Source organism: Corvus moneduloides, chromosome 4 (genome assembly GCF_009650955.1).
Source record: "Corvus moneduloides isolate bCorMon1 chromosome 4, bCorMon1.pri, whole genome shotgun sequence".
NCBI classification, from domain to species: Eukaryota; Metazoa; Chordata; class Aves; order Passeriformes; family Corvidae; genus Corvus; species Corvus moneduloides.
Genome location: NC_045479.1, coordinates 6,333,804 through 6,359,059, shown reverse-complemented (window position 1 = coordinate 6,359,059; position 25,256 = coordinate 6,333,804). Strand labels below are relative to the sequence as shown.

At 42.1% G+C, this 25,256-nt stretch overlaps 1 protein-coding gene across 12 annotated transcripts in view; it reads left to right on the top strand.

Annotated features, from left to right (window-relative positions):
• Positions 1–25,256, top strand: part of WNK1 (WNK lysine deficient protein kinase 1) — a 100,706-nt gene that overhangs the window by 58,751 nt on the left and 16,699 nt on the right. For 5 of the 12 annotated variants that reach the window (XM_032106867.1, XM_032106865.1, XM_032106863.1 and 2 more), the window contains exons 9-23: positions 2,974–3,231; positions 5,023–5,451; positions 8,700–8,771; positions 9,398–9,547; positions 10,587–11,060; positions 12,082–12,363; positions 12,501–12,554; positions 13,044–13,135; positions 13,704–13,866; positions 14,641–14,757; positions 16,974–17,147; positions 17,913–17,964; positions 18,126–18,266; positions 18,664–20,090; positions 22,818–22,901. In XM_032106867.1, the coding sequence (XP_031962758.1) occupies positions 2,974–3,231; positions 5,023–5,451; positions 8,700–8,771; positions 9,398–9,547; positions 10,587–11,060; positions 12,082–12,363; positions 12,501–12,554; positions 13,044–13,135; positions 13,704–13,866; positions 14,641–14,757; positions 16,974–17,147; positions 17,913–17,964; positions 18,126–18,266; positions 18,664–20,090; positions 22,818–22,901 (3,969 nt within the window). Of the gene's footprint in view, positions 1–2,973; positions 3,232–5,022; positions 6,244–8,699; positions 8,772–9,397; positions 9,548–10,586; positions 11,061–12,081; positions 12,364–12,500; positions 12,555–13,043; positions 13,136–13,703; positions 13,867–14,640; positions 14,758–16,973; positions 17,148–17,912; positions 17,965–18,125; positions 18,267–18,663; positions 20,091–22,817; positions 22,902–25,256 lie in introns of all 12 variants that reach the window. The other 7 variants (XM_032106861.1, XM_032106868.1, XM_032106869.1 and 4 more) reach the window with 7 other exon arrangements.

Below are 25,256 nucleotides of genomic sequence, written 5' to 3'. Positions count from 1 at the left end.
GGGGTTACTTGATTTGGTATGTCTGTTGAAAGGCAGAGGAAAGTCTGCCCCACCATCTTCCACCTGTGCTTTGTTTTGCACAGGATACAAATTCTGCATGGGAGGAGTTCAGGGGCTTTTTTTTGCAAGGTGACTGATTTTAGAGAGGGAGGGAAAAGTGCAAAGAGCATTTTGTCTTTAAAGCTTTTATTTAATCTTGGCTGCAATTAAGCAGAATGATGGGTTAGCTGTTTTTGTGGATGGAAGTAACATCTCAGAACAAGACTATCTCATGAAAATAAGCATTTAATCTTGCTTGGGAAGGTGGTGTGTGTGTTTATATGAAGTCACCAGGCATCAAGCTGCTGGTTTAGTTTGAAGAAGGGATTAGAATAATTGAAGCCACTGTATGAAATTGCTGTGTGTGTTCTGTGAGGCTTTGATTACAGATTTTGCAGGTAAGACTTTTTTAACTGCTACAGAATGTTGCATGTGAGAACTCCAGACTGAAAAGACCCCACATCCTTGTTCCCAGTTTTATTTCTAGCTTGTGTTGATTTGCTCATCATGCGTATTCCTTTTCCCTGGAACGTCTGCACTGGGCACAAATACTTTTCCTACTACGTTCATTTGTGTTGCCCTTTTATTTTGGTATGTTTTCTCCTTGGTATGTTTTTAGATCTGAGTAAGAGAGTATGCAGAAATCTATTCTAACTCTGGAGTAGAACTTCTGCTACTTTAATATTGTCTTCAGTGGTTCCCTTGTCGCTTGTTCTTTACACAAATAAAAATCCAAGATTGAGGCAGACATTATGGTATAATGTAGTAATACCATAAAGGAGAAGATGTGACCCTTAAGATTGAGGGTCCTCACTTCTTCTGGTACCTGTGGTTGTAGGCCTCATTACAGAATCACTGGTGTAACTAGGATTTTGGCAAACAGGCTGGGATCACTCACGATCAAAGCATCTCCATCTTTTTCAAAGACACTTAACCTGAGGTGTTTGGTACTGTTAGTCCTTGATAATGAGTTCTTAATCTGTCTAAATAAGCTGCTCTTCTGGATAAGCCATATTTTGGTGTGTGGGCACATAGTGGACCAGAAGCCACGTCACTCTCTTGGGATGGCTGGCTTCCGGGTTGAGAGACCATGATCTTTTGAGAGGAGGAGGGAGAACAAGCATATGATAGAGGAACAGCTAAGCTGCTTAGTTTGCTGCAAAAATGTACTCATGCTGTATGATGACAACAGTGGTACCAGGAGGCTGACAGAACTACAGGAACTACTAACCCTTTGTTGGGAAGGGGCTGACAGGTCAAAATTGTATTGACAACTGAAGAAATGGCCTTAAAAAGAATCATAGAATGCAGTTTGATCAGGACAAGAACAAGGTTCATGCTTAAACTAAGTACATAATGAGTAACCACTGCCTAGGCAGCCATTTTGCAAAATAAATTTAAAATATAGTCTGGGATCACATTGGACCACAAGCTGGACATGGTCAAAAACATCATGCTGTCATGAAAAAGGCAAACATCCCATTATATGAAGTGGTAGTTCTGCTATTGGTAAGTCTATCCTGGACACCTTGGTTGAGTGAACTGGGGGGTGGCTTGGGAGAAAATCCAGAGGAGAGTGTTAAAAAAACCCCATGAGAAAGGCAAAAAATGTGGTTTATGTGGGAAGACTGAAATAATTGAGTCTATAAAAGATAAGCTTGAGGAGAGAGAAAGCTGTAAAAGGCTGCTATGAAATAGGAGCAGGCTAAATCAGATCACAACATTGTTGTTAGATAGAATAAGGAATGGTAAACCTAAATTGCAGCATGGAATTATTGTTTGGGAGGGTTTTTTTTAATACCCAACAAAGACAGATAAGTACTGGAGTCTCCATCAGTGGAGATACTCTGAACTATTTAGATAAATTAGAGTCAGGAATGATGTATAACTCCTCCCACCTTGGAATAGATGAAGATATATTTAGTTAACCATTTGAGTTCTTTTCTACCTCTCTCCCAAATTTTTAATAAGTTTAGCAAGATTTCTCACAATAGAAATCTTGAAAGTCAGATCTCCGCTGTTATCTTGATGTTTTCTCTCTGGAGGTCTGTATTTGATTTTAGTTAAAGATATTGTGGATTACATCCCTAAGAAGCATATACTGCCTCTTTAAAAATACAGTGTTACCGTACTTAAAAACGAAAAAAACCCGCAGCAAAACACAATACAACAGCAAAAAAAAAAAAAGGCAATAACAACTCCCACCTCAAAACTTTATTCTGTTTCTTCTGATTTGATTGGTTTTTGACCTGTGGCCTTCTGGATTGTGGCAAGATTACAAAATCCAGATGCTTTTATTGGCCCAGCATCTGGAAGATGCTTGTCTAAGACTAATTTTACAGAATTTTCCACACACTAAACTGACCTTTTTCCACAATTCATGTTGCAGAGGGTGTAAGGTTTAAATTTTTATGGTAATGTTTTAGTTAATAAAGAGCCAGCTGCATACATTTAGCTGATGTAATTCAGGCAGAGGGACTGCCCCGGTAGAGGAGCTGGGTGAGGCGATACCTGTAAACACACATTCACTCTAAAAACTAATGAATGATTGAAAGCTCATTAGTATCCAAGTTTTTATCTGTCAGACTACCAGATGCTTTGAGTACACACAGTATGGGCTGTGTCTGTGGCCCCAGAGAAAACATTCTCTGTCGGATCTGCCTTCCACATTTCTCATAAGGGTACTAGGGAGCTTTCCACACTGCTCAGTAACCCGAGGCGAACTTGGGTCCTCAGAGGTGCACACAGCCTGTTCCCAGTGTGTGTTGGCATTCATTCAGCATTCTCATATCTTGTGGTACCACACATGAGTCAATATTGGGTCTCTCATTGTGTGTCTTCATTTCTACCTCATTATAGTTTTTGCTGTTTTGTTTTTTTTTTTTTTTTTTTTTTTTAAGTGTTCAATTCTTAACTTTTGTTTTCCTCCTTTAGCTTCAACGTGGTCGTAGCATGTCAGTTTGTGTCCCCCACCTTCCTGCTCTTCCCTGTATGTCCTGCATCCCTCTCAGTGCTCCTTGCACCCCACCACCAGCGCTGTCTGCACCTCTTTCTCCTTTCTACCTTCGGACTGTCCCTGAAGAAACCTTTGCAGAAAAGCTTTCTAAAGCCCTGGAAAGTGTCCTGCCCATGCACTCTGCCTCTCCACGCAAGCATCGACGCTCCAGCCTGCCCTCCCTCTCTGTCAGTCCTGTATGTGTTGCCATTTGCCTCCTGGCACAGTAAGATAAGTTATCATTAAATACATCCTGGGCTCTGGGCATTTTTTAAATGAGAAATTGAAGAGTCAGTTCCTTACACTGTCTCTGTAATGTTGATTTTGTTATTTTTATTTATTTCTATGAAGCATTATCATATTTATTCATTATTCTATGAAACATTATCAAACAGTGGCTGACTGCTTTTTTCTTGTCTTTTAGGATAGTATAAATGTAAATTACCCAGTTGTACCGCAGAAGTTAAAGGAAAGACTAGTTCTTATTACCCAAAGTCAGAAGACTTTTCTTTTTCAACTGCTAAGTAAACACTGAATGTTAATTAAGCCCTGCACAAAACAACCAGCTTTTAAAGCCTGATTGCTATGGCTGGTTATTCTTAAAGCTTTGGCTAGCTGTGATAGTGATATTAGACATTTAGAGTATGAATACTTCTGGGGCTTTTTCTGTAAATTCTTATCAGAAATGCCACTTCAACTGCTTCTTAATGGGAAGAAGCCATAGTTTCATGTTTTCTTAGAAAGTCAGATGCAAAGATAATGTGCAATAGAGGAGGTAGTTGCTTTTCAATTTTGAGCTTCAGTTTACACAAAATAAGTTTTGAGAAGCATTTTTGTGTAAATGAAGTAAGTAGAACCAGGTTTAGAACATAGGACAGGTACTTCACCTGTAGGGCCTTCTCATTAGCATCGGTCAATATGGAAATTTGCTGCTGCTTTTCTGGGCAAAAGAGGCTGGGGAGAAAGTAAACAATGTGGAAACAGCGACTTCAAAAAGTCAGAAATGCCATTTGCTTTGGATGGTATATTTACTGCTGGCTACTATGGTATATTTACTACTGACTACTATTGACTCCTACAATTTTTTTTCCATTAGGGAAGAGAATATATTGTCTCTGGGCATACTGCAGGCAGAGATGAACAGAGTCAAAATTACTAAATTGTTTGATATTCTTACATAGAACTCTCTTCAGTGAAATATTCCCTACAGCTCTTAAATAAGGTTAGCCTCATCTGAACTAGTACGTCAGATGGAGTGGAATTGCCTGAGGACTCTGCTGTTACTAAACCTGTGAATGTTTTATTGTCCAGGCAAGAGTTTCAATGAGTGCTAATTTTCTATGTGGAAAGGTATGACCACAAGTGATTAAATGGATCAAGAGAGATGATCAATTTGGGCAGAACGCAAAGGTTCTTCAGTTTTATCATAAGGGTTTTTTTACCTCTGTGCTGGAATGGGTCCATTTTGTCTTATAAAAGGTTTCTTTTTAGCTTTTTGGCTAGCATACAGGACACTAGCACTGTGGTTTTTGTATTGGAAAACACTAAGATCTAATGTAATCTTCTAAGTGTGAATTAGAGGCTCTGCATTGTTGCTGCTCTCAAGTTCTGAATTTCATATTCCACATATGGCAGTGACCACAGGGGTTTGATTGCATTTCAAGCACTGATCACAATGGATAGGCCATGACAATAAGTCTCGTTCCATTGTCAGGAGCAGAATTGGTTTCTTCTTGTGAACTATTGGAATTGAACTGGAAAAGCAGCTCTAACACCAGCAAATGTTCCCATTTGTAGCTATGCCTGCCATGGATGTATTTAATGGATATTTACAACTCACCTAAATTTCCTAAGTACTGTATGTTTTTGACCATGAACTGAGTATGAATTCTATAAAGTTACTTCACAGAACTGCCTAGTGAACTGTGCATGTTGATGTGCTTTCACTTTTAATGTATGAATTACCTGTCTTGTTCATGTCAATACAGCCTCAGCATCCTCGTGGGGGAACACCACCGTTCCCAGATTCACAGATATTTTTCCCAACCGTTCATGAACGGCCGGTGTCTTTCTCACCACCACCTGTCTGCCCGCCGAAGGTGGCAATTGCTCAGCGGCGCAAGAGCACTTCATTTTTGGAAGCTCAAACTTGCCACTTCCAGCCATTGCTGAAGACTGGCCAGAGTTTAGTTCCACCTGGTGGTAGTCCCACCAATTGGACTCCAGAGGCATTTGTTATGCTAGGCACAGCAGCTCAGAGAGTCGCTGGAGAGCCTCTGCATGTGCAAGTTAATCCCGTGTTTGAGCAAGCTCCTGTCCACAGTGACTATAGATCTGGACCAACACCTCCAGAGGATGCTCGCTACAGAATGCATCCAGAAGCTGTGTATTTGGTGGGCATGCACTATCCATCACAGGTATCGGAGCAGTATGATCGAGTAGCTTATAACGCTCACGCGACTGAACAGCATTTGAAGCAGGTCTCTGAGTCAAACCATGGGCAAGGTGGTCCTCCACAAAGCTCTGTGTTCGACTTTCAATCGGGGCAGACATACCTGGCAAGACACGTTCAGAACATGAGGCTGGATTCTGGGATGGGTCCCCTTTCTCCATTATCCAGTGTTTCAGCTCCTCTGAGTGCAGACCCAGCTCAGATGACGATCCACCAGGTATTTGTTCCGCACTCTGCCCCGGCTGTGCTCTCTCACAGCGGCGATGGCAGAGCGAGCTGTGTCTTTGAGTTCCATGTGCACACACAGAGCTCTGCTGCAGCAGAAGGGGCAGCTTTACCCCCGCGGGTCTACAGAAGTCGCCGGGGCTCTATGGAGACCAGCCAAGAGGAGTCCACCCAAGGCATAGGGTCGCATGGTCGGCTTCAGCCTGTGACAGAGGAGCAGTGTAACTATCTTGGTGCTGGGTTAGCGGGTCCCAGAGGGGGCTCTGCCAGGCGCAGCTGGCCAGAAGGAAGCCCAGAATACTCCAGTGATTCCTCACAGCTGACTTCCTCTGACACTGGTGATTTCCAGTCTCCTCCCCCTACAGGGGGGTCATCTTCTGCTTTTGGTTCAGACTTCTCATTGCCCATTGTTCAGCTGCCTCAGAAGGTGTTGCAAGAGTCGCAGCTCTTCATCTGCTTCCCGCAGGGAGCCTCAACTCAGCAGGCCTTGTCCACCTCGCTTTCATCAGGACCACCTGCATCCTATCCTCAGGTTACAGGAGCAAACCCTTCCAGAATTTCACTGCTTTTTATAAATCATACCTGGCACTAAAAGGGAAACCTTGCTTTTAGACCTGCTCCATGTGGTTCTAAGAATTAGCAGTCATGGGGGTGTCTTTCCACCAAGTCTATACTAGGATCTCTTTAACTTAACCAGGTTGCTATGAGATAATGAGGCATTAGCAACCGTTTGGTCTGTGTTCAGATTTGGCTGAAATATTGGTAGGGCTTTTGTGTTAAAAGTAAAGAATGGTCAGTGTTCCTCCTGGGACTAGCTGTTCTTTTGTTGAGAGGTAGCTGGAGTACCAAATTGGCTTTTAAACAGTGGTTTTAATGAAATGTATCTTCTCCACAGTTAGAATCAGCAGGTGATAGTAAAACTTGCTTTGTGTTTCTGTTGCTGCTCTTTAGCCATTTTAATGTGTTATTTGAAGTTGAACTTTCATACAAATAATGTTCCATTAGACAACAAGGTTATTTTGGTGACTGTCCAAAATGCAAGAGCTTTTTCTAGACTTGGGGAAAGAAAGTGGGAAGAGAGGAATGGAAGGAGCATGTGTTATGTGCATGTACATGGATTTGGAAATGTATTTGTTGAAGAAGTATTTGAAGAAGCTAAACAGGATGAGTAGTTAATTAATGGCACGAACAGCTGTTGCTAATTGGTATTGCCACCTTATAAGCCTTATGTGGTGTCCTTTTAAATAGCAAAACGTGAGGCCTGAAGCTTAGTTTGGAGATGTGTGTTTTATCAGCATATGTGGTATTTGCGTTTGCAATGGTCACCTTTCTGTACGCTGTGACTGTGAGGTGTGTGTCTATATACATTGCGTCTGCACTCGTAGTCTGAAGTCTCATAACTTCCTGTGAAAAGAGAGGATTTACTTTAAGTAGGCTTCTCTCTTACCTCTTTTGTCCTTGGAATTAGGGGCTTTGACATTTTAGTTACTGGAGTATTAGCAACTTTGGGATTTGTGTGAAGGAGAATCGTTTTGCTTTCTGTGTTAAGATCAAGAACTAAGTATTTAAGGCTTTCTGTAAGGGATAATGAAGGTGTTTTAGTAGAGCTGGAACAGCTTTAATCACCAGTCTAATAGATAGCAATTGCTGTACTGTAGAATTTGTAGAATGAATCTCCTACTCCAGAACTTCGAAAACTATGTGGAGATTTTTTTCTCCATAAACCTTTGTTAAACTCAGGAGGGGAATTCTGATGGATATAGAATACATCTGGAAAACAAAAAAAAGAGGTCATGTTTTTGGCAGAATGTAAGTTCTGGGATCTTTTATGTAATTCATTAGAAGATTAGAATTTGAAACCCAAACTGAGTCAATGTGAACAGATGTTACAGCAGTGGGATGTAGCACATGTTTAGATCCTAGCCAGCAAGGGCCTCAAGATTCTAAAACAGCAAAGAAAAAAATGGTTCTCTTCATTGGCAGTCTGCTTTCCCCAAAGTTTCCGTAATTAGAAAAGTATGTAATTTTAACAGACTTGTTCCTAATGAACTTCTGCAAGCTGAATGATCACAGCATTAAGGACTTAGGTATTTCTGATACGATACATATGCACCAGATATGCTTCTTACAAAGGCAGTTCACCCAAGTGGTGCATGCTCAGGGAACTCGTCTGGAGGTCTTTGTCTGGTTCTCTCCCAGGAGCTGATAAAGAAATGCAGTTGTCACAAAAACAGTAATACGGATCCTGGGATCTGATAAAAAAATGTCAGCCACAAAAATAATACTGGAAGTCCATTCCATTTTCCTCTGCATCTTCCACATTCATTTGTACGCCACTCATCCATTTTTTTCGTTGCTTACTCAAAAATTCTGTCTAGAATGTGAACCCCCATATTTTTCCATATCCGATTCTGGGTAGCCTTTGAATGGCAGTGACTCTGGAAATGATTATCAGCCTGTGTTTTGACATGCCTCTCAAAGGAAACTCATGACATCTACGTGTACTGGGTACTTTGTATTTGAAGTAGAATTCTGTGTATCTTTGTGCCTGTTTTTCTTATGGATAGTTTTATGTCCATGTAGCCTCCTTTTATTGCCCCACCTGGCTGTGTCTAGAACACGTGTAAAGGTAAAACTTAATGCATCTATTTCCAGTTGCCATACCAAGGCATCCTGCTCTTAAAGCATCACCAGTGGAAGAAGAAGCTGGTAGGCTGATTTGTCTCATGTTGAGGGGCATGTGGGTTGCAGAGGCTTTCTGTATTGGTTATTTTGGAAGACTTAAAATGAAGTTCAGATCTCCTCCAGATCGCTCTGCTTTGTTCTGGTTGTTGTAATGGAATTTGGCCAGAAGGACTGCTTGTCCAAAAGGACAAGCTGGAAACCTATTCCAACCAGATCATTCCAGGCAGAAATGATTTTAACTGCCTGCAGCAGAAACCATTGGGTTTTTCTCAGCTGATTCTCTTTTTTTTTTTTTCCCCTCAGACACAGGTGCAAGGCCAGCCAGCCTCAAGCAATGCATCGGTGCCATCCCAGCCTACTCAGCACACTCAGCAGGTAAGATCATAGTTCCTCAGCTCAGGACTGAAGTACTCCCAGCATAGAATGTTGATGACTCTTTGAAGAGCAACTGACTACCTCTGTCACCATTTGACCCACAGTTTTGCAGCAGAGGAATCCTCTGGTTCTCACCCAGTCTAGCTTGCTATACATACACACTGACTTTCTGAAATATATTTTAAAAATCATGTTAATACTTGTTTTCCCATGCCTGTCTTCCCCAGCTTCCACCTGAGCTTGCAGTGGTGTTCCTGTTCAAGGGGAGACATGTCAGGATTTGTAAATTAGACCGTCTAGACAGTCAGACTTCATTCTCATGATTTCTTCTGACTGGAAATGTGATCTGCAACATTCTCTTCTCTTAACTGCCTTGTCTTCCTTTTTAGAATCTTCATTCTTGGTTTCATAGGTGAAAGAATTCTGTTGCAAGATTTGGTGCCAATAATGGAATTGTATTAGTAATGCTAATAAGTAATTCCTAAAGCTTGACTGACTTGGCATATTCTGAAGAACCACTGATACCATTTAGGAGAGAGTAAAAAGCAGAATATAAGTAGGATATGCTTTAAAAAAATCTCTGTTGGGGGGGGAAATACAGCTTCTGCCTCTTTTTCCTGCTACAGAGTGCACAGCAGCCAGCCTCTTCCCAACAGCCTGGACAATACCAGCTGCAGCAGCCCTCAGTTTCTGCCAGCACCACTCCTGCACAAACTGTCTCTCAAACTCAAACTTCACAGATCATGCCAATGCCTCAGGCAGCAGCTGGGACACAGGTAAACAAAATTCTTTCTAGAAGTTTTTGTTTTTCTTCTTTACAGCTGGTAAATTCAATATGCTGCTGCTTTCACTTCTGTCATCTTTTCTAATGGTTCCAAAACATTCATCCAAGCAAGAGTATTCTTAGTGTACTACAACTGCCAATTTTGTTGGAAAATGCGTTGAAACCCTTTCACACGTGGCAGTCGTGAGTAATTTGAGGGAAGGAGAGCGCTTCCATGCACAAAGATCTTTAAAGTGTCAAAAATATCAGGAGGCATATTGATGAATGGTGTATTGTGAACGGATTCTCAGGAACTTCTCATTTCTCTGTTTCCCATACACTCTCTATCTTCTGCACCATTACATGTGTAAAACATACTCACTTATTTAGGCAGTGAACTATAGGACTCCTTTCTTCATTCTGTCATCCTTCTTACTCGCTCTTCTTTACTTCGTGGTCAGGAAGCTTCTGTTATTGAATATTGCTTCATTTTGGCTCATATCTCTGTTGAATGTGTGAGCCACAATTTTGTTTTTAAAATTATTGTTTTGTTGCTTGTTCATCTAAACTGCCTTTCCAGTTGCATCGTTTGCTGGCTTTAATTGACATATTCCCTGCCATTCTCTGAATGCTGGCACAGTGGATTTTGATACTCCTTTTCTTTAGTCCCCATACTCAAAGCTGACAGATTTGTTGTAAGATTTGCACTTCTTTGCTGTAAGAAGGCAGGCTTGGGTCTGGGGACAGAGTTGAGGGGAATTTGATTCTGTTTATGCACAAATCAGTGCTTCAGGGTATTCGAATGTTGCTCTTTCACCCTCTGTGGGTGTCTGTTTCAAGAGCCTGTTGAGTTCTTCAAGGGAAGTGTTGCAAAGTGAGGACTGTTTGGAACTCCAGCTAGCTTCCCAGCCACTCTGCCAACTGTGCTCCCCAGCCACTTTAACAGAGTGCTGTAACTTGAATAATGCTTTCTTTGACTAATGTGTAAATCTCTGCTTTCCGCAACCCTGCTTTAAAAAAAAAATCTATCTCTATTTTCTTTACCTCCCCAGCTTCCTGTTTCCCAACCAGTGTCGATCATCCAAGGCGAGCCTCAATTACCTGTTGCAGCATCTTCTCTCCCTCAGCCTTCAGTTGCCCCATCAGTCCCCATTGGCTCTCATTTTCTACCCATGGGACAGGCCTTGCCAACTTCCGTGGTTCCCCAGTTCCCAGTGTCTCAGTTGCCTGTAGCAGCTCCTCATGTGACGGTGGCTCAGCCAGGTTTCCAGTCGCTGCCCCTTTCGATGGCAGCTGGCATGAATCAGCCACTGCTGACGCTGGCCACGTCTGCCGCGGCAGCTGCTGTTCCCGTAGGACCAACGGCTGTCCCTGGCCAGCTCCCCACACTGATGCAGCCGGTGGCTCAGCTGCCCAGCCAGGTTCTCCCGCAGCTCCTGCAGCCGGCTGTCCAGTCCGTGGGATTGCCAGTCAGCATTGGACAAGCTGCTGAAGCTTCACTTCCTGCTGGAGATGCTCTTTACCAGGTATTGTTGCAAGCCAGCAGACCTCTTCTCCACGTTTTTGCCCGTTCCTCTAAGGTACCGGATCTGAGCCCTGGGCCCTGGCCAGCTCACTTCTCATATGAGAGCCATTAAGCCACTAAGAGAAATTCTGTTGCACGGTAAAGAACTGTTTTAAGGAGAAGAGAAGAAAAAAGTCCTTGGACAACCATGTGTTTTGAATTTTTCATATTTGGCACTGGAATTTGTCTAAAATGACAGAATCATAGTGCAGGGCTTTGTTCAACCACCATGTGAGAGGACAGCTGTATACTCAAGAGATCTGTCAGCTTGAGGAAAAAGAAAATAAGAAATTGTAACTTTAAAAATGGGAGATGTGTGTTGGAAAGAAAATCAATGGCAGCATATTCAACAATGTCAGTGTTTCATCCCAGGTCTGGGAAGGGGTGGGACAGGGAATTTGTAGAGGTCAGTCAGGCAGCATGGATCTTGGATGTGACGTAAGTACCTGATGCTGGTTGTGATCTGCTAGACTGGTGGGCACAGACTGCTTCAGTGACTTTGTGTGATCACTCACTGTAAAAGTGGCTACCTGAATAATGATAGAAGTGTTCCTTGTTTCTGGGTCAGCTCATTACAACAGAACAGGAAGAACACAAGAGTGTTCTTGCTATTTAATCTCAAGAACCAGCAGCAGTTGTGTAACATCTGAGTCGTAGTTGTTCAGCCTGAAAATGCTTCAAGCTCATTTCTAATCTCAGGCTTTAAAATCTTAGGCTATATAGGCAGCTGTGAGAGTTGGGAGATGAAGATTGTTTTGCCTAAGACTTGGGACTATGAGTGGGAATTTGTTTGTTCAAGCATGGTGACTTGCATGCTGGCTGTATGAGCAGTTTGCTCCACGTCTTTGGGAAGATTTTGGGAGTGCTTGAGCAAGTGCTGAAGTTTGGGATATGCCCCTGGAACTGATAGGTTTTTTTATTACTGTCTTGTTTCCTAATTAGCTCTGACATTCACTGACTTGATTCCCTCATTTCTGTTACAGGGCTTCCCATCTCGGCTGACACCGCAATACCCAGGGGACTCGAGCGTTGCACCTTCCTCTGCTGTGGCCTCTGCCAGCATTCCTTCTGCTGTGCTGTCCCCTCCCATGCCCACAGATGCAATGGCCCAGTCAGCCTACCTTGCTCCTGTTGTGCAGCCGTATGGGGAACAGAACGTTTTAGTTTCCATGGGCAGCCTGGGAGGACAGGTTCAGGTGCCCCAGCCTCCTGTGAGTTTAGCACAACAGGCCTCATCTGCCTCCTCGCAGCAGGCAGTCGTGGAGGTAAATATGTGGAATATAATGTAACAATAGATTTTGGATGTTTGACTCATGCAACAGTGTGTCTCTGTGGGGATCTAATCCCTTCTGTGCTTGTCTTCAGTTGGAAGTTAATATTTCAAATTACCTTTTTCTTACAGCAGAATGTCATGCCAATGTGGGGACCTTGTTGCCACTGGTTGTTCTGTTGGGAAGTGAGTGTGCATCCTGCAGGCAAAAAGCAGTAAACACTTCACTTCTTGCTTGTACTGTAGAACATTTTTGCCATATCAAAGACAAGCTGCAGTTGGTAGCCGTTGAGAATCTGTCATTACGCCTATTCCCTGCAGCGTGGTTCTTGCAGGGACAATTTGAATTGTCTCTGTGTTCTGCATTGGCTTGCCTTTTGCACATTCTGTTAGTAAGACTGTAACTGCATGGCAAACTGTAGTGACATGTGGCAGTAGAAAGGATGGCTGGTTTCCTCTCCTCACCCCTCCTCAGATGATATTTTGCTTCACTGCAGTTTGCTCTAGAATATTTTGTAGACTAAAGCTGTCTAGATGCCAGCTGTTTAAACTTCTAAAAAGGCAGAGCTTTCAACTTTACAACTGGTTTGGGAGAAAACACTGAAGACTACTGGGTTGCTTGAAGAGGAGCTGTAATCTTTGGGGGAGTTCTTGATTGTAGGTTTCTATCCATAGGGTACTCAGGGAGTCTCACAGACTGCTTCTTCAGAGACTCTTCCAGCAACACAGCCTGCTCAGTCTACCCCTTTGGCTTCTTCTATGGATAGGTGAGCATTGCTTCTTTTCACCAAACTGAATTTTAATGTCGTCTGTTAGATTATACTTCCATGGATAATCTTTTAGATATATTTTTTCACCAGGGGTATATTTTTTTTTCACTGAGAATGTTCTTGAGCATGTGAGTAACTAGAGTTCCTAGAGGAAAAATAGGGTCATGAAGGGTGGAGCAGGTTGTAATTTATGGTAAAGTATGGAGGGAATAAATAAGATTGTATATAGTGATTAACTTCTAGTCCTTTTTCCTTTGTCATTCAAATGGATCATAAGTGATGCTTTTTTTGTCCTTTTGAATACTTAAATAGTATTCAAACTCCAAATAGCTTGAAAACATAAGATAGGTTTATACAACTCAGCTTGCAAGAGGGTGTAGCAAAATAATTACTGTTAGAATTTCTATTTAAGCAACCCAAAGTGGCAACAGGACTGTTTTCCTCTACTCCGTGATTAACACACATCTACCACTTCCCAGAACAGAGTATCATGTGATAGGTTAAAGAGCATCGTTGCAGTTCTGGAATGCGTGGATACTAACAGGAAGTTGCCTTTTGTTTTTAGTGCACATTCTGATGTTGCTTCAGGATTGAGTGATGGCAACGAGAATGTCCCGGCTTCCAGTGGGAGGCACGAAGGGAGGACGACGAAACGTCACATGCGCAGGTCTGTCCGCAGCCGCTCTCGCCATGAGAAGACTTCTAGGCCGAAACTGAGAATTCTCAATGTGAGTATGTTTTATTTAAGGCACAGTTCAGTAGTCATGATGCACTTTTGAGCCTCTACAAGCAGCCCAAATATCGTGTGTTAAGAGCTTTTTGGAGCATTAGATAAGGTAAAATTGGCTTGCTTAGCTACCAGTGGTTCCACAGAATATTCCAGAATATTTGGTGTATCCTCATGATGCCTTGAAGTGGCTACCTAAAAACAGAGTCTAGACAAGATTAAGAGAACAGAAGTAGGTATTTATTTGAAGGGCCTTCAAAGGTACACCCTGGGAGTGTAAAGCCTACAAGGGGCTCCACCCAAGATGGACGCTGGCTCACTGGTTCTTCACACTTTTATAAGTTTGGTCCATTTGCATATCAGGGTTAATTCTCCAATTATAGCTTCAGTTAATGATGTAATTACCCCAAGTTTGCCCCTCCTCTTCAGAGGCTTTTATTTTACACGTTTTGTGGTCTGGGACAACTAAGGTCCCCTTGAAGAGCAAACCTGGAGAGGTTTGTTATGTCTAACCAGCATGAGAGAGCAGCAGCTGACAGGCTGCATGAAACTTCAGAGTTACACACCAGGCAGTACCAGATTTGAGAAACATATGAGTTAAAACCTAAGGCATCACTCAGACAAAATTCATGCTCTACGTGGCATCATTTATTAGACTGGAAAGATAGAACATGTTTGTATTACACCAGTACTGTTGGTTTGTCTCAGTGAACTTTAAAGCAAAAGTCTTAGATTCTTGTGCTTTTGGTTTGAAGTATTATTTTCTTTGCTTTAGGTTTCAAACAAAGGTGATCGGGTAGTGGAATGCCAGCTAGAGACACACAATCGGAAAATGGTTACTTTCAAATTTGATTTGGATGGTGATAACCCTGAGGAAATAGCTTCAATCATGGTAAGATATTTTAGAGATGAAGAAGCCAGACAGTTGTATTTTTTTGTTTATGTTTCAGAATTGCTCTGCCATGTAGCATGGTGTGTGTTCACCTTATTGGTATACAACCACAACTAGAAATTTGGCACAGAATGATTTAGCAGTCTGATAATTAATTAATGTTGCATGCACAGGTCACATGGAAATTTGTGCCAGTTTTTAACTTAGAATTGGGGTTCTTATCAGGTAAAACTGCTTCCGGTTTTTTGTTGTTGTGTTTTTTTTTTTTTGTTTGTTTGTTTGTTTTTTTTCAATCTGACATTTTTAAAACTGCAAGCAACCTTCTGGAAGTGCCAGGTTGAAACAATTCTCTTTGCTTTTCTAAGAGCAGACATTGCTAGATCTTCTTAATCTTCAAGTGTTTCACCATTGTTGTCAATTAAAATGGGAAGATTCTGCCTTTAAAGTCAGAAAGGGGAATTGTTTTTTGGTTTCTGAAAGTACACAGTGACTGATGCTGCTTTTGACTTCATCGAAAGAAAAAACTTCTCCATTTGATGTATGATGGCCAGGCATAGGAAGGAATTTACCCTGTAGAGATACATTTAAATGAGAGTACTGAGTAGCATAGAATAGAACCCCCCTTTTTATTTTTTAATTTAAACTCTCATTTTTAGTCTGGTACAGTCTAAATGAGCCTGAGATGGTTTTAGTGTTACTGGAGTGAGGGGGGATGACAAAACACAGTATCTTTTGCCATCTTCTTGGGCACCTGGACAGTATTTATCTTTTGCTTAGAGAGGTGACGGAATCTGAGTTGGTGTGTGCTGGATTTGTACTTGTCAAAAGGAACCAAACCAGTAATATGGGAGAAATTATCTCTGCCCCTAATGGCTTTCTGAGGAAGAGGAAGAAGTTGGTTCTTGGCTAAGTACAGTACAGAAGTCAATAACATGAAGTCATGTGCCAGGAAATATGGAGAGTACACAGATGTTTTTCTTCACCTTATACCTAAAGTGATCCTATGGAGAAATACGAGAGTATGATTTATAAAAAATGAGCCACAACTAACACACAAACACTCTCCAAGCAACAACAAATGCAATTATTTGAAGATGAGTAGGAGCAAAATAAGTGAACTTTGCATCCAAAATACAGTCACATAGTTAAAAGTGTGCAACCTAATTTAAACATCTCAGGCTGGAACCTTGTGCTCGTTGGTTCCTTGTTGAATATTGAGCAAACTTTTGGTTGCAAGACTTCCTTGTTTCCTTTTAATCACGATACTGTTTGGCATACCCCATATAGGTGTCTGTCGTTCCTAAACTTACAGTACTGAAGGTTTCTTTAACTAGTAAAGTATTCTGCATTGCAAAGGCTGATACAAGCACATCACGCCTGACTTTCCTTTTCTTGATCCAGCATCCCAGGAATTTAATGTAAAAGGAGCATCTCAGGCTTTACTTCTAAGGTACTTTGTCTCTCTTTCCCAGCAGAGAATCTGTGACTGACAGCTCTGTTTCATAGACTGTTTTTGCGAGTTTTGCCATACATAATTTCAGGAGACAGAATCCTCTCATGGGTTAGACCAAATCAAAAATATCTTCCTAACTGCTGAGTATATTTGTTTAAACTAATATTGTCCAACATAAGCAAGAGAAGGTATTTTCATAAAGCAATACAATGTATTGGAAGCAGACAGGCTGAGCAATCATCCTCTCCCTGTATTTGGAACATAATTCATACTGGCTTTTATGTACCACAGCCAGACTTTAAATCAGTGATGTGCAACCTGCATGGAGGAGAAGTTGTATATGGCATGGAAAGAGAAGCACAGAAGACATCTTGCGATACAGAATTTTCAATTTCTTTTATATTACAGTTCTCTTTAAATATGTCTCTTAATGCACATTGCATTCATTAGGCAGGAGGAATTGCAGTAAGATACGGCTGCTAATATTACATTTCTCTCTGCTAAGCAAAGATTGAGGTGACATTTTGATGAAGAAGTGAGATTGAATGTTGTTCCACAGCAAAGATTAAACCAGGGCACACGCTTCTGTGCTGGAGATAATTTGAGAAACAATTGTTTTTCTCTAAGGTGTCACCACCTTCATCTTGTTCGGAAGAACAGCAAAGGGAAGACAAATATTAGCACCAAGAGTAAATTGTAGTTATTCAATATATTGTTTTGAAATTGTTTGTGTAAAATTAATGTTGCTTTGTTCTCTTTACAGGTGCAGAACGAGTTTATTTTAGCAACAGAGCGAGACTCATTTGTAGAACAGGTACGAGAGATTATTGAGAAAGCAGATGAAATGCTAAGTGAGGATGCAAGCGTGGAGCCAGAAGGGGATCAGGGGCTGGAGAGCATGCAGACAAAAGATGACGGCTTCTTCCCGGGGTCGCAGGTATGTGAAGGACAGACTGCCTCAGCTGTTTGCATCTTCCATTTTGGGTGGTATGGTTTTGTGAGTAGAGCTAGCTAGAAATAGAAACTTCCTGCCGTGAGAGATGTCAAAGATCAATAATTAAAAGGCAAAAAGGGAAAGCTTCATATCAGAGTGAGTGCCTAAAATTAAGTTAGAAAGCTAAATAACAGACCTCTTACTTTTTGATGTGTTTGAAGACTTCCAAAGCTGCTGAATCTCCTAACAGGCCACTAAACAGACTTAAATGCTGAAGCTTCTTGGATTTGAGATTATTGTGAGGTAGGACAGTAAAACCCCAACCCTGTGCAACTAAACACTGAGAGCCTGGTCTCAGGCCCTCCACCCAGTGAAGTACTAAGAGACTGGATAGCTCGGTTAGAAAACACAGGTTTTGAATCTGTTTGCTGGGTGCTGAAAGGGGTGACATTTCCTGAATCTCTGCCTTAATTACACCCAGAGCTAGTTTGGAACATCCATTTGTCTGTCGAATGTTTCAGGAAATCAGTTGGATTTCCAAAAGAATTTTTAGATCAAATTGTTACATTGACAGTCGCTAAGCTGAGAGTCTCTAAAAACACTGTAGTGGACATTTATCTGGGCAGAATTCCTCTAGTTTGGTGATGGTGCTTGGGTCCCAGGTACTGCTTCCCTTAAATGCCCACATTTCAGTAAGCTAGCATTTTAAGAACTGTCTTGTGGGTTTCTGTTTCAGAATAGAAGTTTAAATTTTATCTTACTTTACAGAAATTAGAGTTCAAACAGCCAGATCCTACATCTTCCATGCCACAAAGAATAGGTAAGTCTCTTGTGATTTTTTTCAACAGTTACCTTTTTCTGTTTCAGCGGATGGGTGCAGCCAAGTTTTTATTTTGTATGGTGGAGTGCACATTCCGTATTGCAGGTTATGTATTTAGTTACAACCATGTGTCACTAAACATCCACCTTCTTTCTGTTTAGGGGTTCCTTCTAGCTCCTTTACCCAGGTTGTTCATTCTGCGGGAAGACGGTTCATTGTCAGCCCGGTCCCTGAGAGCCGATTGAAAGAACAGGGCTTTTTCACATCTGCTGTTTCTGGAGGAAACGAAACTTCAGATATGGGTGAGTTGTCTGAACTCTTAAGAGCTGATGCCGAAGACATGTTCATCAGAACTGTGAAATTAGGTAACTAAACTGTTACTGAAGGCTTCCTAAAGTACTCAGGGAAGTAAGGAGCTGTTCATGCTGGTAAGAGGTGACCATAATTTGGGTCATCTTTTGCAGAATTCTTAGAGAAAAAACAGCTGATGGGCTGTCTGCAAGACTCTGAAACCTTAATTCTGTATTTTAATATAATATAAGCCTGGATTTTTGTGTTTTGTTGTTTTGGTGTGGGTTTCTTGTTTGATTTGTTGGGATTTTTTTTATTCTAAGAGGTAAATGTGGTCTTAGTTTAGCCATAGACAATAATACTATAATGAACTTTCTCAGGTGGACTGATAATTTTGTTTTCTTCCAGTTGCAGCATCTCCAGTACATGGTCCTGGAATGAATCTCTCCCACTCGGCATCATCACTGAGCTTGCAGCAAGCCTTCTCTGAGATGGGGCATGCTCAGATGACAGAAGGACCTAGCACAGCTCCTCCAGTGTTCAATCAAACCATACCACCATTTCCACCTGCACTTTCTACCATGGTGGGCAGTGGTGCAACTCCTGCATCTGTGGCTACTTCTTCAGTATCTGTTCCCTCCAGCACTGGTGTTTCTCTTCCAGGATCTGTTACTTTGCCTTCAGAAAATGCAGCTGTTGGAGTTGCACCAAGCACAAGTGTGCCAAGCTCTATTTCTCCACCTTCAGCCTCACAGCCTGGACAGCAATCGACCGGTGTCACTTCCAGCGTGAGCGCCCCTGCTTCTTTCTCCGTATCTGCCATGTCCCAGCCTGCCCAACCAGTGACTGCAGACATTGCCCCCAGTATCAGCACGCCATCGGCTTTGGCACTGCCATCTACCCAGGTTCCTGGTGTCACTGGTCTCGGTGCTGTGGCACCAGCTGTGACATCCCAGTCTACTCCTCAGATTGTGAGTAGTATGGCAGCACCACAGACATCTGTTGCCCTGTCTCTGGCCCAGAACGTGGCTTTGCAGCTTCCTCAGCTCAGTAGCAGTGGCTCTGTGTGCAGTCTGGCAGAAACAACAGTGGTAAGCGCTCCACAGTCACTACCTGAGACTGGGCACTCTCTGGATAAATCACATCCCTGCAATGCAGCTGGCTTATCTCTTCCAATCTCTGCACCTTTATCATCCTCAGCAGCATCAAGCATATGTGGTTCGGTCTCTCAGCCAGTGATCCACCCCTTACTCGTTCCATCAGGAATTACATCAACACCTGTCCTACCCCAGATTTCAGGTGCAACACCCATGTTGCCCCAGGTTCCCTTACCTGGTGTCTTGCCACAACCAGTCACTAACCTGCCTGCAGTACAGCAGACTTTGATACACAGCCAGCCTCAACCAGCTCCATTGCCCAACCAGCCTCACATTCACTGTCTGGAGGCTGATGCTGATGCTCAGTCTAAAGCCCCTGGTATTGATGACATAAAGACCCTGGAAGAAAAGCTGCGGTCTCTCTTCAGTGAGCATGGTAACGTGGGAACGGTGCATCCGTCAGTGTCTCTGGAGACCTCGCTGGTGATGGAAACCACCGTTGTTCCTGGAATCCCAACCACTGCTGTTGCACCAACCAAACCCCTGACATCCATTAGCACTTGTATACCTCCAAGCAGTTTGCCTCTTGGACCAACTGGCTTGCCAGTGCTGACTCCAGTTGCCACTCCTGGGCAAGTGATCACCCCCGTCAGCTACATCTCGGCCTCGAGCGGCATCGCCACAGCAGCAGTGAAACCGGGGACCTCTCCTTCCAAGCCCCCTCTCAGCAGGGTACCGGTAAGAAACGCAGCGTTTGTGGGAGTATTCAGCTCTTGTAGGAAACAGCCTTCTTGGGCAGCATCCTTTTTATAAAGCAAAATATGTATTCAGGAACAAGCTTCTTCATTTAATATAGTATTGAAAGGTTTACCCTCTGGTTGTTCTTATGTGTCCCAAGAGGTGTTTTATTTTTGTCCCTAATGGGGAAAAAAAAGTCCAATTCTGTTTTATGTTTTGGAGAGATGTGTTTGATGTCACTGTTAGTTTTTCCTACTCAAACTACAAAGAGTGGAGCAACTGTGGTTTGCTTTTTGTTTGTTTGGGTTTTTTTCTTGATACTGCTTTTTTCAAATAGAATTTGGATGTCTTGCTTTAGATAGCTTTTTATCTTGTACATGACCATTAGACTGAGATGGTTGGTTGTGTATTTCACAAAGTAGTCAGGATAGCATAGTTTTGCTTCCTGTCGTGAGCCTTTTCCTTGCAGGCAAGGGTGAACCTGACTGAAAGGATTTATTTTTTTGAAGTTCTCTGCTACTTATTTGATGCCTGGATACCATTTTCCTTTCAAATGTTAGATTTGTGAGAGCAGGATTTTGAGAAGTTTAAGAGATACCTGAAAACAAACCTTTTTTTGTTGTTGTTGTTTACTGACTCATGCTCTACAAGCAAAACATTTTCACAAAGAAGTAACAACTTGAGAGACGTTGTGGATGTTGCTACCTGCTCACCAACCAGATATAACAATAAGTGAAATTTTCTTTTAAACGCCTGCCTGTGTGGGGACACAGCCCATTTCAGTGTTTTAAACTATTTTGGTAGTCCTTTCCTTAAATGGAAAGGTAGCTCTCAAATGGAAATAAATTGAAGAAACTTTCAGGTATTTAATGAAACAAAAGCTTTAATAGTCGCTTCTTTTTGTTTCTGTAATGCTTTTTTGTACTCATTGGCACTTTGTGTTGGTTGTCTTTAGCCAGCCTTGCTGTTAACCAGTTTCAGGCCATTCACATTGAGCCAACGCTCCCAGCATCTCCATTCATTAGTAGTCTTTCCATGTACTCTTTGTAGTCAAAGACAGTAGAAAATTTCTGCTATGGAGGAGTGGGAATATGTGCCAATAAAGCTGATAAGGAAATCTAGACACAAAGGCATCCATTAGTATTTCAGTGAAATTGAAAATTAGGAAAGAAATAACAGAAAAAAATGGAAACTGGTATTCATTCAGGAACAGTTTGGAGCAGTTAGAAAACTGCTAATTGCAAACCCGTAATTACAAAGGCTTGGGTTTAAATGTAATAAATGTTATAGGTTTTTTGATTGTCGGTTGTAGAAAGCCTACCTTCTCTCTGAAGTTTTCATTTATAAATTAGTTTGTTTTTTTCCAAAGCTTAATTTTAATTTCACTTGGTGTTGTTGCTGAGCATTAAGGAGCTTATTGTTTTAGTTTTCTGGGGTTTGCTAAACTCTGTATCTGTGTATTTATTTTATTTGTGGCCAAACTGTTAACCTAGACAGTTTAATGTGTTTCATCTTCTCTTACAAATGCATTTAAAGTATGTTTTGCCTCTTATTTATAAACTAAATGATGAAGTTACCACAGCTTAAAAATTCATCATGCCTCAGAACAGGTAACATCCTCACGTGTGTTCCTGCTGCACAAAAAAGTTGAGCTAATGCAACTCGGCCTAGTTCCTGCTGAGATGTTTTTGGGAGCATAGATAACTCTGGGAGTGCACCTTCACTAGCAGCTGCTCCTGCAGTTTGACCCATCAGTTCCAGCTGTGGTAACACACTGCAAGCCAGAAGTGGTTCTGCTCCTTGAGGACTGGAGCAGACCGTGGAGCAGTTCCCCCTGTCCAGCAGCGCTCGCTGCCGCGCAGGGGCAGCCAGCTGGCCAGCGCTGTAGCTCATGAGGCTGCGTGTGTGCTCAGACTTCAGAGGCACTGGCAAACCTCAGGATGACAGCTGAGAATAAGAATTGCAAACTGTGTAATGGGTTGCTTAATTCCTACAACTTCCCACTTCCGTAACAATGGAAATGACTAACTGGTATGTGCTATCTGACCTGGTGAGGAGGCTTTGATGCCTCCTCCTAACCTTTCGAGTCTCTCTAACCTCCTCCACATAACCTGGATGACTTGCCCCTACCCAGTTGCATGGCCTAATCACCTTCTGTGGGTCATCAATACCCTTCAGGTTCAAAAGGAAGTGATGGATCAAAAGATTGGTGTGAGAGCTCTATAAATCTGTTTCTCAACAAGTGGAGACATCCTCTGGCACTGACAGTTCCTGTTCTCAAGTCATGTTGCTTGGAACAATTTGCTGGAAGCATGCAGCTTGCAGTTTCTAATGGACAGTTAACACAGATCTGTTGGAAGGAGACTAAGTGCATTCTTGTACCATTTTAGAATTTAAGATTCTTGGAAGAATTATTTTAACATTTCTTCCGGACTTGAAAATACTATCCCCAAGATACTTTGTTCCCGGATACTGCAGCTTGTTTAAACTGGAAATTGTGGCTGCTCAAAGATAATCTGGATTATAAAATAAAAACGAAGCAAACAACTTCCCCTAACTTGGTTGCAAAAGTCCCTAAAGACTCTATGCTAACTGTCCAGGAAGGAATTCTCTACCAAAAAAAAAGTTGAGGCTTCTGTTGTATGACATGACTGACTGTAGCTTGGTGTCTGATCCTTCTGTGGTTCCATGTCTGATGGACGCGCGTTTCCTCTTCATTATCCATAGGTGCTACCAATAGGTTCTGACCTTCCGGCTGGCACTCCATCCAGTGAGCAGCTGCCACCTTTTCCAGGACCTTCACTAACTCAGGTGCTACACAACTTGGCAGATTTTATCTGCTTCTTTTCTCTTCAGAGAGCATGTTTCAATTAAACTCTCCATTGCATGTTATTAATGTTCTTGTTTTCCTTTTCTTTTGACTGAGTAACTCCTTTTGTGTAACCGTAGCAGTAGCCAGAGTGGTTTCAGCACTGGGTGTGAGTGACCTGGTCTAGTGGAAGGTGTCCCTGCCCATGGCAGGGGTTGGAACTGGATGATCTTCAAGGTCCCTTCCAGGCCAAACCATTCTCTGTGGTTCTATGCAGCTTGCCCTTTGGGGTGCTGTACCCAGTGCCTAATCAGGCTTAGGGGTTGTGGTGTGGTAATCTGAATTTGAAAGGTTTTTTAAAAAAAATGTAATGCAGGGGAGTGTGTGCATAAAACTTGAACCTGTTTTATTCTTGAAAAGGGTATAGTAGCAAAATAATACGAAAAATTATATATTGCCATGAAATGCTTATGAAAATGTAAAATTGCTGCCTTTGTGAATTCCTTGTGAGGTTTTGGGGTTTGGTTGTTTCTTTTTGTGATTGCCTTTTTGTTTGGTGGGGGTTGTTTTGTTTGGTTTGGGTTTTTTGTGATTATTACTACATTCTGATTTCACTAGCCTTTAAGATTTGCAAAAGGTATTTGAATCTCCTTATCATAAACATGACTTGAAATGTAGCAGTGGCTTCCCCTGCTTAGCTTCTGTCCTTGAGAGGACACAGTCTTAAGCTGCACCAAGGGAAATACAGGTTGGATATTAGGAAAAAGTTTTTCATGGAAGGAGTGGTGAAGTACTGGAATTGTCTGCCTGGGGAGGTGGTGGAAGCACCATCCCTGGATGTGTTTAAAAAACAATTGGATGTGGCACTTGGTGCCATGGTTTAGTTGAGGTGTTAGGGCATGGGTTGGACTCTGATCTTAGAGGTCTCTCCCAAGCTGGTGATTCTGTCATTCTTGTATACAATAGTTAGCTCGGATATTTTGTGTGTAAATGGTGGTGCCAGGCAATAGGACAAGGGGCAATGGGCAGAAACTGATGTCCAGAAAGTTCCACCTGAACATGAGGAAGAACTTCTTTCGTGTGCAGGTGACCAAGCACTGGAACAGAATGTCCAGAGAGGGTGTGAAGTCTTTCTGGAGCTATCCAGGAACCAGCTGGATGCAATCCTGTGCCATGTGCTCCGGGATGTTCCTGCTCTAGCAGGGAGGTGGGACCAGATGACCCACTGTGGTCCCTTCCAGCCTGACCCAGTCTGCAGTTCTGTGTGGTTTGCACAGCTAAGGCAGATAACATCTGAAGTTGGAAGAAAAAGGCTTATTCAACTGAAATGTTTCTAAAAGTAGCTCATTTTTGCATCTTGATCTTAGAGCCATGGGCCATATTCCTGCCCTGCAAGTAGCAAGGAAATGGGTATCTTCTTTCTCCAAACTGAGCAAGAAAAAACCACTTGTTCTTCCCCCCTGACTTCAGAGGCAGGAGCTGGTTTCTCTCTTTCAGTCAGTTCTTTCTGAACCATGGTTTAATGAAGAGAAGACAACGACAATTTGGTGATAATTCTTACCTGCATTCTTCCCATGGTCAGGTATGAGATGGATCAGGAGACAGCTGGTTAAAATCAGTCATATGGAGTTCATAGTCCTTTTCATTTTCATTTTCATTGCTGGAAACTCAGTATATTAGTAGTATTTTCCCCTAAGCTCTAAAGCACTTGTAGCCACTTCTATAACTCAAGCCACTGTACCACTGCAAAAGGCTGCTTCCTGTTTGTCATAGGTATTTCTGGCAGGATTTGTGGCATGGAAGAGTCACAAATATAGATCCCTTGCTTCTTGTCCTTTGCAAACAACTTCCCAAATTTCACGTCTCATTTGAGCTCATAAGGATTGTCTAGGAGTGAGACAAAATTGGAGGAGACCAACTGGATCAAATGTAATTGACTGTTAAGAGCATTTGCTGCTATAACATAATACTATCTGGAAAATTACTGGCTTGTCTTAAAGTAGATATGCTTGCCTTCCGTGCTGCTTCTGTCAGTAGTAGGTGATTACACAACTTTTTTCCTTGTCTTAGTAGCAGACTCGTAATTTGCAGACACAGTACACGTCATTGCAAGACCAGTTTTGAACAGTCTGTTCCACAGTCTTAAATACCCATTCTGTTTATTCCTTAATTGCTTTTTAAAGTGTATTTATATTAATCTCTCAAGCTTCATTTTGGTCCCCTTGTTCTGTAAGGAAATCTTTATTTCCTGATCGTTCTGCTAGCTCTGTTTACTTGAAGCAAATATCTTTTTGTGAGCATAAGCGATGAGAATTATTTAGTATTTCAGGTGACACGTCCCCTTTATTTTACAGTGT